Here is a 12,712-nt window from a genome sequence, read left to right as displayed (position 1 = left end):
TCTGAATTAAAAAAATCACGACATATTCCTTCACACGCACAATCTTGCATTCGCTCTCACAAACACGCCATTTTATGGATGATCATAATCGTTGTTGCCATCGTCACGGCCGATGGACCGGCTTCCTTCTCTGTGGAATGTGAAAGTACATGAGGTCCGACTGGAAAACGACAACGACGACAAAGAAAAAAAAAAAGGTCGGGCAGGGCTGTGTGCACCCCACGCCAGCAAATTTGTCTTTACAAAAATGTTATTTTTTGTACATGAGCAGGTCTCAGACATGCAAACTTCAACTTTAAGCAGGAATAAATACACGAAACAAAAAGGTGTCAGGGAGGTCTAACAGCTTCTCATAAACGTGACACAGACACCTTGATAGGGAATATACAGAAACATTCTATTGTATGATGGTTCCTGTTTGTCACCAGCAATACGGACGTACAGACATTATTGGCCAAGGTCACTTTTTTCAAGCGTGTGATCAGAAATCTCGCTGCTGACTGACAGACATCGTCCCTGGGGTGCATATGTTCCCTCCCTTGTCACAAAGAAAGGGAAATGTGTTGAAGTTTGCTCGCCTCTACTTGAACGTCCAGCAGCTTCCGTACAGCATAGTTTGCCAGAAAACGTACAAAAACTAAAAGGCATACAGAAGCTTTACAGTAAAGGAACCAACCGAGCTGTTGGCCGAAATCAAAACATGCATACAAAAACAAAAAAAAAGGACAAAAAACTACAATTGTGGCACCCTTTTACCTTTTTTTTTTTTGTTTCCGTGTGTTTGACTGTGCCGGCGATTTACACAAGCAGACGCGTCCTCATGACACGTTTCCATGCTAACACTGAACTCTGTCACCGTGGCGTTACCTACACGTGGGCACTGGCGGCTTCCTGTTCGTTTTAAGGAGTTTGGTCACTCGCTTTCCTTCACTTGTCTCCCAAAAACCTGAAATGTCCAAGACGTTGGAAGCAGAGAATCACAGGTGGGATGTGACGCCAGCGGACGTCTAGCAGAGTCTGTAGAGGAAGGCAGACGTCTGTCTAGATTCTGACAATCGATATGAGGATGAGGAGGGAGGCTGACAGATCAACTGTCCCAAAATCGTCAGGGAAACACAGTCCAGCTGGTTTTGGATTAAAGAAGGAAGGTGGGATTCGAACACCCCGCCACCCAGCTGATCTGCTCTGATATGCGGTTGAAGACGTGGCGTGTGGTGGTTCCGTGGCAGGAAATCAGCCCCAAACACAAACAAAGACACAAACAAAATACTATGTTTCCTGCGTGATCAGGAAGATGTGCTTAGAGACGGCTGGAGTGTACAGTAGAGCTGGAGGCAGTTGAGGCCCAGGTGTGACGGACCGCGCTGGGCTCCGGCTGCAGGCTGGTCCCACAGGTGTGATGCTACTGTGCAGCTGATTGGTCCGACGGGTCAGAAGTAAAGAGCGGGCTCGCTGCTGTAGTCAGACAGGGAGGAGCTGTCTGCCGGTGTGAGCTGGGGAGAAAAGGCAAAGGTTAAATGTGCTCTGAAACGTGAAGGTGACGTCATTATGAAGCAGATTTCTTGTCTGTCGTGTCCCTTGATAATTGTTTTTGCAGTGTACTCTACGTTCTGCAGGTTAAACAGGAGAGTTTGTGCTTGAAATGATAAATGTGCTGCTTTTCTCTGCTGTATATCACTGTGAATTAACTGCACATGGTTTGGGCTGTTGATCTGACTTGTGAAGTTCAAATTAAAGGACACAGTGACTGATACTCGACTCTAAAACAGAAAGAATGTGAACATGATGCGTTTGAGGAACGCAGGAGTTCTCTCTCACCATAACTTCCTCTGTCATCTGTGTCTGCTGGGAAGTGGTGTCCTCCTGGTAAACGCTCTCATCGTGTTTGTGCTCTTGCCAGGCGCTGAAGTCCACAGAGTGCTTGGGAATGTAGCTGGAAAGGTCTGCAGGCGATAAAAAGACATAGGTGTTACTGAAATGTTAATAACCTTTTTAGTTTACAGCAGATGAGTGACGTAAATTCCTTTTCCCCCGTCATAGAAGTGTTTATTGGTAACATAAAGTAGGTTCAGACAGCGACAGCATGCTTATTAATACTGCATATGTTAAAATTTTATGCTCTGTTCAACAGCCAGCTACAGCTCACTGTGTGCATACATGAGCAAACTGCAGCATTCCTTCCATCGTGTTATTTAGCCTCCAGAATAATATCAATGTTTTAAAAAATGGCTGCTGTTCCCCTTTACACTGAGAGTTTCGCACAAAGACAGGAAGTTTCATCGATAAGGAGTTCATATACACAGACTCTGGCTTTGAGCTTCTTTGTCCTTCAGCATCCACAGAGGACTGTGTTTCCTTTATTCTTTTTGTTTCTTTCATACGTTTCTGTGTCTTTTAGGTGACTTTTTGTGTTTTTTTTATTCAGTTTGAAAATTTTAATCTGAACATATCCTGTTTTTTCTGTCTTAGAGTGTGTTTGGTTATTTTTTTAGTGACTCAGATATGTAGTGTTTAGGAACTTTTACAGTGTAAAAAAAAAAACCTGTCAGCTCTCTGGTTGACTAACTGTACTGGAGACTAAACTCTAAATGAGCTCACATGTATACTGATACTAAAATATCTGTGAGGTTTTTTTAATCCACCATTCAGTTGTTACCATTTGTGGGACACCAGGTATTTTGTCTGGGGTCACTTAGACTTAAATTTGTTTGCATGGTCTGTGTCTCTGTGCTTTTAAAAAATGCATAATCTATAAGCGTATTCAGTATATGAATTATTGGAAAAAAAGTAAATTAATTTATCAAAATTAAATGCTATCAATTATATCTTGTTATCATTAAATACATAAAAATTAAAATGACAGGTAATAACAGATTATGATGGAATTTTTACGACCCTGGCGTCAAAATGACGGAAAATGAGTAAGTCTAATGCAGCCTTTGGTTGCTACTGTTAAAGCTTCATTCTTTGAGTTAGTAACACAATATTTCCACTCTCAGATATGTGGGAACTAAGGTGATAAAACATCCATGCAGAGGAGGAGATATACACACCATGGTCCTTACACGTGAACTCTTCTAGATACATACATTGAGCACTTTGGCTCCTAAAGGTCTTAATGAGGAATTTGACATTAGATCATTATTGTAAGCCTGTAACTCTGTATTCTGTCATGTCTGACATGGTGCTCACATTAAACTGTCAGTTTGACTAACAGCATTTATATATATATACACTGTCTTTTCGTGTCTTTATAAACGGTGTCACATATCCACTATAAACTGTTTTTAAGGTTTGATTTGTATATTTGTATATATGTGCTTTTTCTTAATTTTTTCTTAATGTTTGACCTGTCTGCTTGTATATATGAGCACACTGTAATACGTTCTGCTGCTGATTAGCAGCAATAGTGACATGTCAGGATGTGTTTTTTGACGTATGTATGACAGCCACTTATCTAGATATGTGGGATATAAATGTGTACATGCTGGTATTTTCCCCTTATATATTGTTCAAAAGTAGCTCTAGTACGATATTAGGGTATACAGGTACATGTGGGCTACATGTGTGGCATGTCACTTGACTGGCCCAGGCAGTACTAAGGGTATTTAACATGGAGACTTTCTGTCACGTATCAGAAGTCTGAGGAAGAGCTGCGTGGCCCAAACGTCACTCTGCATTACAATCCTTCTAAACGGGAGCTGAGATGAGACATTATTTACTCATGTTTCAATAGCATGCAAGACCAAGCAATCATTTATAAATCACTACTTTTCTGAATGTTACAAGTAGCAATAAGTGAGCTGAGGACGTCAAAATGGAAACAAACTGCAGAGTGCATCACATTTTGTTAGATGTAGTTCACGCTTCGTCCAGTAGAGGTCTCTGTCATCATACTTAATGCTGTCTGTCTGTGTTACACTGGCACCATGCACCTGAAGGTACTAATGTTGATATATAGTGATGAAGCCATGACCTGAGGAAACCTTGTTTAGCTTTAATCAATAATTTCTTCCCTTCTTTCCCTCTCTATTACTCTCCTCATTTTCTGAGCAACATTTTCTACGCTTCATTTGTTTCATGACATCTAATCATCTCCTTATAAATTCCTTTCAGGCAAATGTTTTGTCAGATTATGTTTTATGTCCCTTTACATCCAGAACCATATTATTCAAATAGGACATTACACAGGCCCTTTATATTTAGTCTAACACCAACTGTTGTAGATCAGCTTTAAGGAGGGAGTTTTATGTGCATTTTCTATGGCTGTCCAACACAAAGCAGCAGAGAGGAGCAATAGCTCAACACTGCAGCTCAATAAAAAGGCTTCCACTGATTAGAAATTAATACAGTTAGATAGTCGTCCTCTCTTATCTCTGCTTCCTTCCTCCAAGATAAAGCGTCTACTGTAAAAACAATTTAGGAGCGGTGTCATTTACACCAAAATGGAGTCAAAACTTTTTCCACTCTCTCACTAATCTTTTTATTCGCTCATCATTGTGGAAAGTGCTGCAATGCAGAGTGAGATCTTCTCTTCATCCCCCAAAGATATGGAGGATGTCTTTCTTGAGATATACAGACGATACCACTGGAGGCAAATCAATACTTCTTTGCATGTATGTTTTATAAACACAGTATGTGCATCGCTGCTCTTGCCCAAATAAAGTCCACTGTATGATGCTGTTTTGCTTTTTTCTTACATCAAGTTATTTCTTTTGATCCTGCTCTCTATTAACATTTTGTTTATTTATTAACATCACTGCATGATATTGCCCTCCTTTTAATGTTTGTTTTTTCATGCTAATGCTTCTGATTTTATTCCCTTATTAGGCTTCCTGCTAACTCTGCTTTTACATAAGCGCTACACAAGTACACTTAATTACACACTTTGTACATATTTCCATGCAAAAAGGAAAACTAATAGGGGGTCCAAAATAGAAAGGGTTCATCCTCTGAGGAGCATGAACATGCTCAGTCAGAAAATCATGATATTTCTGGTACTAAAAGTAGAAAAGTTGATCTAATGGTTGCTTCAGAGCGAAGTTCAGAGGGTCACCAGCCAAAACCATTATAAGGGATTCACCCTCTGGGGAGCATGATTATCAAAAGGGACATAACAAAGACACTGGGCCGTTTGATTTCAAGATACAGTACCTTGTTGTGGATAGGACATTTTTGTTTTGATTTATGCCTCAGAGGAAAGCTCAAAGGACCAAAAACATGATTTGGGATCATCCTTTGGGGACCAAGAATATCTGCAGAAAATGTGACAGCAATGTGGCCAATAGCTCTTGAGATATATCGACCAAAGCGTGGGACAGAGAACAGACATTTTAATGGTGCTACAGGGGTTCAAACTGGACATCTAACCTGCATGTTCACCACAAAACCACAAAATAAACCGTGTATCTCCCCTCTGTTACATTCCATGTTGTCTCACCGTTACTGTTGGTCGTGTGTGTGGGCGAGCTGTTGAAACTGGGTCGAGGGATGTGGATGCGTCCCACCATGCTTGGCTGTTCGTCCGCCACCTTCCCGTCTTGTTTCTCCTCCTCATCCTCCTCCCCGCTGTCCCACACGCTGCTCTCTGACGGATACTCGTACGTACTGTGGAGGCTGGACTCGTTGAATGAGATCTTGAGCTGCAAAAGACACAGAGACAGAAAATTTGAAATGACAGTGACAATACTGTTTTGTTTTTCTGTCCTGATAAAGTGTTTTTACTAATTAAATAACTATAAAAAGAAAAAAACACAAAAAAACAAATAAAAACAACAACAGTACCAGTGAGTAAATTACATCATTATTTTCATACGTATTGTAGATACCTAGTGACACCGATTTCCCCTGCCTCCATATTTTATCTCCACTCCACTGGCACCCTGATAAAGAAAATACAACCAGTCACCTGCCAAACTAAATTTGGGCTGGTGCCTGTTCACGATTTGAAGCGAGTATTTGATTTGTTTTTTTCTTTAATGTATCTGGCTGAAAAACAAGAAAAAATAAAATAAGGTACAGTTTTTCCTCATAGGAAATATTGTTTTTACAAAATTTATTTCACCCCCAAAGGTCACTGTTCAACCACAGCCACCATGGTCAGTTTAATCAGGGTTGGCTCAAGCATTTTTGGGGCCCCATGACCCTCCCTCTACTCGACCACAGTGTGCATAGCAACATTGAACTGAAAACTATCCCTTCAAATGCCCAAACTTGGTACACTGACTCCAAAATCCGCCTCAAAAGTATCTGTTTGACATAATAATCTTAAGTCTTTCTCAGTTTTCTTGCGCTTTCAGTAGTTTTCAACCACATCTTAATGGCTCGGTTGTACATTCAGTACATATAACTATAGATACACTAATTTGTACCCATGTAAAAGCAACTGTTATCACATGATGACAACTGAGTAAACTCCTTCAGCTGATGAAGGCCATAAAATGCAGTCGAAAACCCAAGAAAAGCTTGAAGGTAGGGCTGCACCATGTATCAGTTCAGCATTCACACTGCGACATGCGCAACAGTCGCAATCGCAAGACGTGCACTGTCAAGTAAGGCAAATTAACTCAAACACGTAAGGTTCTTATTTTCCAAGATTTTCTGAAGCTGCTGTCGTCAGAGGAAAGTGTCTCGATTAAACTCAGGTTCCAATATAATGACTCTAAAAAGGGCTGTGTTTGTGTTTGCTGCATAGACAAAATAAAGCATCTGTTTAATGAAACATCATTACGACGTCTCCCAATCATTCCTCACTACAGAGTTGCCGGACTGTAAAAGCCAGTTATTTGCTATGAGTCAGGCTAAAGCTACCGAGTTAGCCTGAGTTCTCCAAACTTCGGGTCAGAGCCGCAAGGCTGAAAAGGACGACGTTAACACTAATGTTCATCTAAAAGACAAGTCTGTCTGATAAACAACCAAAGCATGTCTACCACTAGAAATGAGCTAGTACGCTGTTGTCTGTATCTGTATTTGTAACTGTTTAACTAACAAAATTATCTGTATCTCTATCTGTACTCTGAATGGGCGGAAGCGAGCCGAGCCTATGTAAATGGAAATGGGAGGAGCCTAACCTGAAGTTGTTGTTTTAAGCCTGAAATTGATGTGGGTTCATCAGAAGTTGCCATATTCATCATACTACACAGAAACAACTCCAAGTACAGATATTGACAAATTTTTCTCAGGTGATGCTCGTAAAAAGTACCAGATACTTGTTTCATCCAAGTATTCAGCTCAACCCTATCAACCACAACCTGGAAGCCGCCTTATTTTAGGGACAGCAATGCGCATTGACTTTAGCCTTGATGAAAAGAAGAGTTTTATATGAATACAGTGGTGTCATGGTGAGTCAGCCAGTGTATTAAACAACTTAACTTCACCTTCCTCTCCCTTCATAAATGTCCTCAGAGTAAAAAGTCATTTTTCTGCTTTCATTATTTTCATTTTCTATGCAGATGCACCCTCCTAAAAAAACCACACCAATTATTCTAGACTGATAAATTATGTAATTACGTAGCAAACTTAAAGCCTATATATGACAAGGAACAAAGCATGAAATCCAATTCCAATCCCCCCATTCCACTAACCCCAAATAACAGCCGGAATATTGCCAATAGGATGGTTCTCCATCTTCTGAATAGTACAGAAAACAGACAGATGATCTGAAAGTCAGGCCATACATATATATACATCATCCTCTTTGGTGGTACCAAAGAGGGCAACCAGAAGGTTAGGATGCAGGTCAGAGTTGAAGATTGATGACCATCTCGCAATTTATATCGCAAAAAAATAAATAAATAAATTGCAATGTTCGTTTTTTTCCAATATCGTCCAGCTCTACTTGCAGGTGGATTTTAATGTATCATTTCACAATCAGCCCAGGTAAGTTTTTAAAAAAAAATTAAATCCCAAAATTTGTTATTGTGCCACTATAGTGCATCCCACAGTGCCCCTCATTTCCATGTTCTGGTGTTTAGGAGCACTGAAATAAAAACAAAGCATCCACCTTTAAATGTGTAAATGATATGTATCATTCTTAATTACAGAAAAATAACTGCAAAGGTAAAGAGGCCAAACTTCATCAGATACCTTCACGTTCCAAACCACAGCTTCTAGCACATCGCTGACATCACCCTTCTCTGCATTTTATGAGCTCAGTAATCATTAACAGGGTACTTCCTTATTGCTCTGTAATTAAACCATCTATACTGAACGTTATCACGTGTCTCAGCCCTTTGCTCGCACTGCAGCCTCGACATCAACCGACTACCTCATCACTTATTCAACAGGGCTTTTTATTGGGATTCTTGGAGCCAGGTGCAGTTTGTTTAGGCACGTCTGCGGCTGCATGTACTGTACTTTACGTGTCCTCTAAGTGGGACAGGTGGCAGCCTTGCAGGAGCCTGGGGCCTGTGATTGATCGTCTCGGAGCGTTCGCTGTAAGACATGTCTATTTGGCAATGCTTCAGTGGTCTGCAAACATGGATCCGCAGGGCGAGACCGCCCCTCGCACTTTGCTGCACCGTGTAATCCAACATGAATGGCAACTCAGTCACCAGAGACTTCAGTGGTTTTAGCTGTCAGCGAGCACAGCGACTGGCGTTTATTCTCAAAGGAGACATCTCGTCCCTTTAGAGGAAGAATGTGACGGGTTCTCTGAGAAGTTACTGCTGCGATAACATTTTCAGGATATCATTTAAATTGCTGTTGTAACATTCAAAGGGAATTAATGCTATTTGAAATCCTGATTAATCAACATCTGTCAGTTTGTACAAAACTCATTCTGCACATCAGATAACAGGCAATGCACACACATATAACAGCATGTTTGTCCATGTCTTCCACCACGACTGTCAGCTGACTGCTCTTAATGTATTGTACCTGGCTCCATCTACTCTGCAGGCCATGATCTAAATCTGCCCTAATCTCCATCACAAGGCCACGAGCCAGCAACGCCTCCTCCAACTCGAAACCAGTCAGGGTTCCCACTCAACCTCAATTTCAAGCTGTCATGCTTGTTTCGTATCCTTTATGACTTCTTAATGGCCTGTCTCTGTGAGTGTGGTGAGGTCGGTGATGGTGGAGAAATAGTTTTTTTGCAACGCAGTATGTGTCAATGAGTCTGCACGTAAAAGAGATGTGAGAACACATGGAAGCGCAATTTTTTACCCAATACTTCCTACTCTGTAACCTGGGAATTAAACACATAAACTCACTTCTACAGACGTCATAGAGACCCTCTGACGTCCTCAAAACTTGCATAAAGTACAGGTACTGTTCAAGTCGTATCACTGGGGTAGCAACTGACACAACACCTACTGCAACAGCAATTTTCTGGTATCTAAGTGTAGCAGAAGTAGATTTAGGACGAGGGTCTATAGATTCAGAACACAGTCTGTAGATATAAAACAAGCATCTACAGATTTAGGACAAAAGTCTATAAATTGAAGACGATGGTCATAGTTTGAGGACGAGAATTTATAGATTGACGATGAGATTCTCAAGATTTAGAATCTATAATCATCCGCAAGAGGATGTAGAGCATAGGATAAGGGTGTAGAGATCATGGACAAGGGTCTCTAGATTACAAATGAGGGTCTACAGGTTCCACATGCAAATCTATAGACTAAATACAAAGGTCTATAGACTCAAAATGAGACATAAGGTCTGCAGACTAAAACAAGGTCTACAGATTCAGTTGAGGGTCTAGAAAAAAAGTCTATAGGTTCAGACAATGACCCATAGATTTAGGAAGATGGTCTATACATTGAGCTGCAGGTTTATAGATTCAGGATGACAGTCTATAGATTTAAGATGATGGTCTATAGCCTTTTGATTCAGGACAAGGATACTTAGGTTCAGGACTAGGGATGTCACGAGAACCAAGATCTTTGGTGCCAAGTTGATGCCAGAATTCTAATAAAAATGACTGCACTTGATTTGCTCCAGTACTGTAGGTACGAGGGATGCAATTCTTCCGAACCTGATGGGGCAACATATACACCTACAAGTGTTCTAGTCTGTTGTTCAATGCCAAAGGAAGAAGAACGCCTACCAGCACACAGAACAACAACATTCATTGGAAGATGGTGACAAGTGCAGCTGCAGCAACAATGCCACCTCAACTCATCAAAATAAAAGTTGTTTTTTTTTTAAGGTCAGCATATTTTTTAATTCTTTGCGATGGGAGCACCATGTACTTACACTATGCTACGAACGCCAGCAGCGTGACAAGGCGCTGAGCGTCTATTCTGAGCTGAGTTGTGTAGGTTTGGCTTTTTTCCTGGTCGCTGAGAGTTGGAAAATTGTTCAACTTTAGCTAAATTGCTGCTCTTGTCACTGTCACTTCTTACCCTGCTGTTGAATTACAGTGGAGAAAGGGGCGGGACAAATAGCCTACCACAAAGACTGACTGTCCAATCTTACATGGATAAGTGTTGAACAACAACAGCAATGGAGGAGAAACATGTTAATATACTGTAGGCTTCTTATCAATAAATGTTTACTTGTCCACAAATTCTCATGAACCCATATAGACTAGTTCTTTGCATTTGAGGCGGATCAACAGGGATTCATATTTAGACTAATAATAAAATTGAAATTAGATTAAATTTATTTTTTTTAGATAGGGAATATATGTTTACATACATGGGATTCATTGTTTTGTATCTGTTTTTTTACAGTGGTATCGAATAGGCTAATGAAAAATCACAGAGTTTTACTGGTATTGTTATTGACTAATACATTTCTGGTATTGTGATGTGCCTATTCAGGACTATACATTAAGGAAAAGGGTTCATAGACGACTGATTACGGATCTAAAGATTGAAGACAAACACCCATAGATTCAGGACAAGGATCTATGCAACAACCTTTGATCAATCACACATTTCTCTCCTTACACCAGCTGGAACATTTGAGGTTTCATGACAAGATACCTTTCCTCCACTTCTCTCCCCTGGAGCCTCCTAATCATGTTTTGATTATTTAATAGTTGCTGATATCTGATTAAGGCAAATAAAGACGTGCATAATAATAACAACATCTGTTGAGATAATGATATCAGTAAGGAGGCCCTATGGTTTTGCTTTCACACTGGTCGTCATGTCATGTCAGGATGGTGATAACTGCACAGCACATCACCAGGACAGAGCTACCATCCATGGCAGACCTCTACACCCGGCGACGCAGGAAGAAGGCCAACAGGATTATCAGAGACCCCCGCCACAAACTGTTCTGCCTGCTGCCGTGTGGCATCAAGTCCTGCACCACCATCCCACAGGCCATGACACTGTTGGACCCCTGAGTCAACACTGTCACTTTACCTTTATATACTTTTACTTGCTGCTTTTACATCTGTGTATGTATATAGGTGTATTTATTACCTCATACAGTGCCCTCCAAAAGTATTGGAACAGTGAGTCTAATTCGTTTACTTTTGTTGTAGACTGAAAACATTTGGGTTTGACATCAAAAGATGAATATGAGACAAGAGATCAACATTTCAGCTTTTATTTCCAGGTATTTACATCTGGATCTGATACACAACTTAGAAGATAGTATTATTTGTAATGGAACACAAAATTTTTAGGTGAGCAAAAGTATTGGAACATATAAACTTAAAATAGATTAAAGTGAATGAGACTTAATATTTAGTTGCAAATCCTTTGCTTTCAATAACTGCATCAAGCCTGTGACCCACTGACATCACCAAACTTTTGCATTCTTCTTTTGTGATGCTTTTCCAGGCTTTCACCGCAGCCTCTTTCAGTTGTTGTTTGTTTTGGGGGGTTACTCCCTTCAGTCTCCTCTTCAGCAGGTAAAATGCATGCTCTATTGGGTTTAAGTCTGGAGACTGACTTGGCCAGTCTAAAACCTTCCACTTCTTGCCCCTGATGAACTCCTTTGTTGTTTTGGCAGTGTGTTTTGGGTCGTTATCTTGCTGCATGATGAAGGATCTCCCAATCAGTTTGGTTGCATCTTTCTTTAAATTAGCAGACAAAATGTTTCTGTAGACTTCTGAGTTCATTTTGCTGCTGCCATCATGTGTTACATCATCAATGAAGATGAAAGAGCCCGTCCCAGAAGAAGCCATGCAAGCCCAAGCCATGACATTACCTCCGCCGTGTTTCACAGATGAGCTTGTATGTTTGGGATCATGAGCAGATCCTTTCTTTCTCCAAACTTTCGCCTTTCCATCACTTTGGAAAAAGTTAATCTTTGTCTCATCAGTCCATAAAACTTTTTCCCAGAATTTTTGAGGCTCATCTCTGTACCTTTTGGCAAATTCCAGCCTGGCCTTCCTATTCTTCTTGCTAATGAGTGGTTTGCATCATCTGGTGTAGCCTCTGTACTTTTGTTCATGAAGTCTTCTGCGAACAGTAGATTGTGATACCTTCACTCCTGTCCTCTGGAGGTTGTTGCTGATGTCACTAACAGTTGTTTTAGGGTCTTTCTTTACAGCTCTCACAATGTTTCTGTCATCAACTGCTGATGTTTTCCTTGGTCTACCTGTTTGACGTCTGTTGCTTAGTACACCAGTGGTTTCTTTCTTCTTCAGGACATTCCAAATGGTTGTACTGGCTATGGCCAATGTTTGTGCAATGGCTCTGATTGATTGTCCATCTTCTCTCAGATTCACAATTGCTTCTTTTTCACCCATAGACAGTTCTCTGGTTTTCATGTTGGTTCCACCTCTAAATGCAGTCTGCACAGG

General features: G+C 40.6%; 1 protein-coding gene across 1 annotated transcript in view; it reads right to left on the bottom strand.

Annotated features, from left to right (window-relative positions):
* Positions 1-1,274: 1,274 nt before the first annotated feature.
* Positions 1,275-12,712, bottom strand: part of tprn (taperin) — a 39,732-nt gene continuing 28,294 nt past the window's right edge. The window contains exons 2-4 of the mRNA XM_033647117.2: positions 5,441-5,642; positions 1,819-1,943; positions 1,275-1,493 (exon numbers count right to left, since the gene is read on the bottom strand). Of these exons, the coding sequence (XP_033503008.2) occupies positions 1,431-1,493; positions 1,819-1,943; positions 5,441-5,642 (390 nt within the window). The 3' untranslated portion in view covers positions 1,275-1,430. The remainder of the gene's footprint in view (positions 1,494-1,818; positions 1,944-5,440; positions 5,643-12,712) is intronic.

The sequence above is a fragment of the Epinephelus lanceolatus genome, chromosome 19 (assembly GCF_041903045.1).
Source record: "Epinephelus lanceolatus isolate andai-2023 chromosome 19, ASM4190304v1, whole genome shotgun sequence".
Taxonomy (NCBI): domain Eukaryota; kingdom Metazoa; phylum Chordata; class Actinopteri; order Perciformes; family Serranidae; genus Epinephelus; species Epinephelus lanceolatus.
The sequence above is the reverse complement of the archived record's forward strand: the minus strand, read 5'-3'. Positions and strand labels throughout refer to the sequence as shown.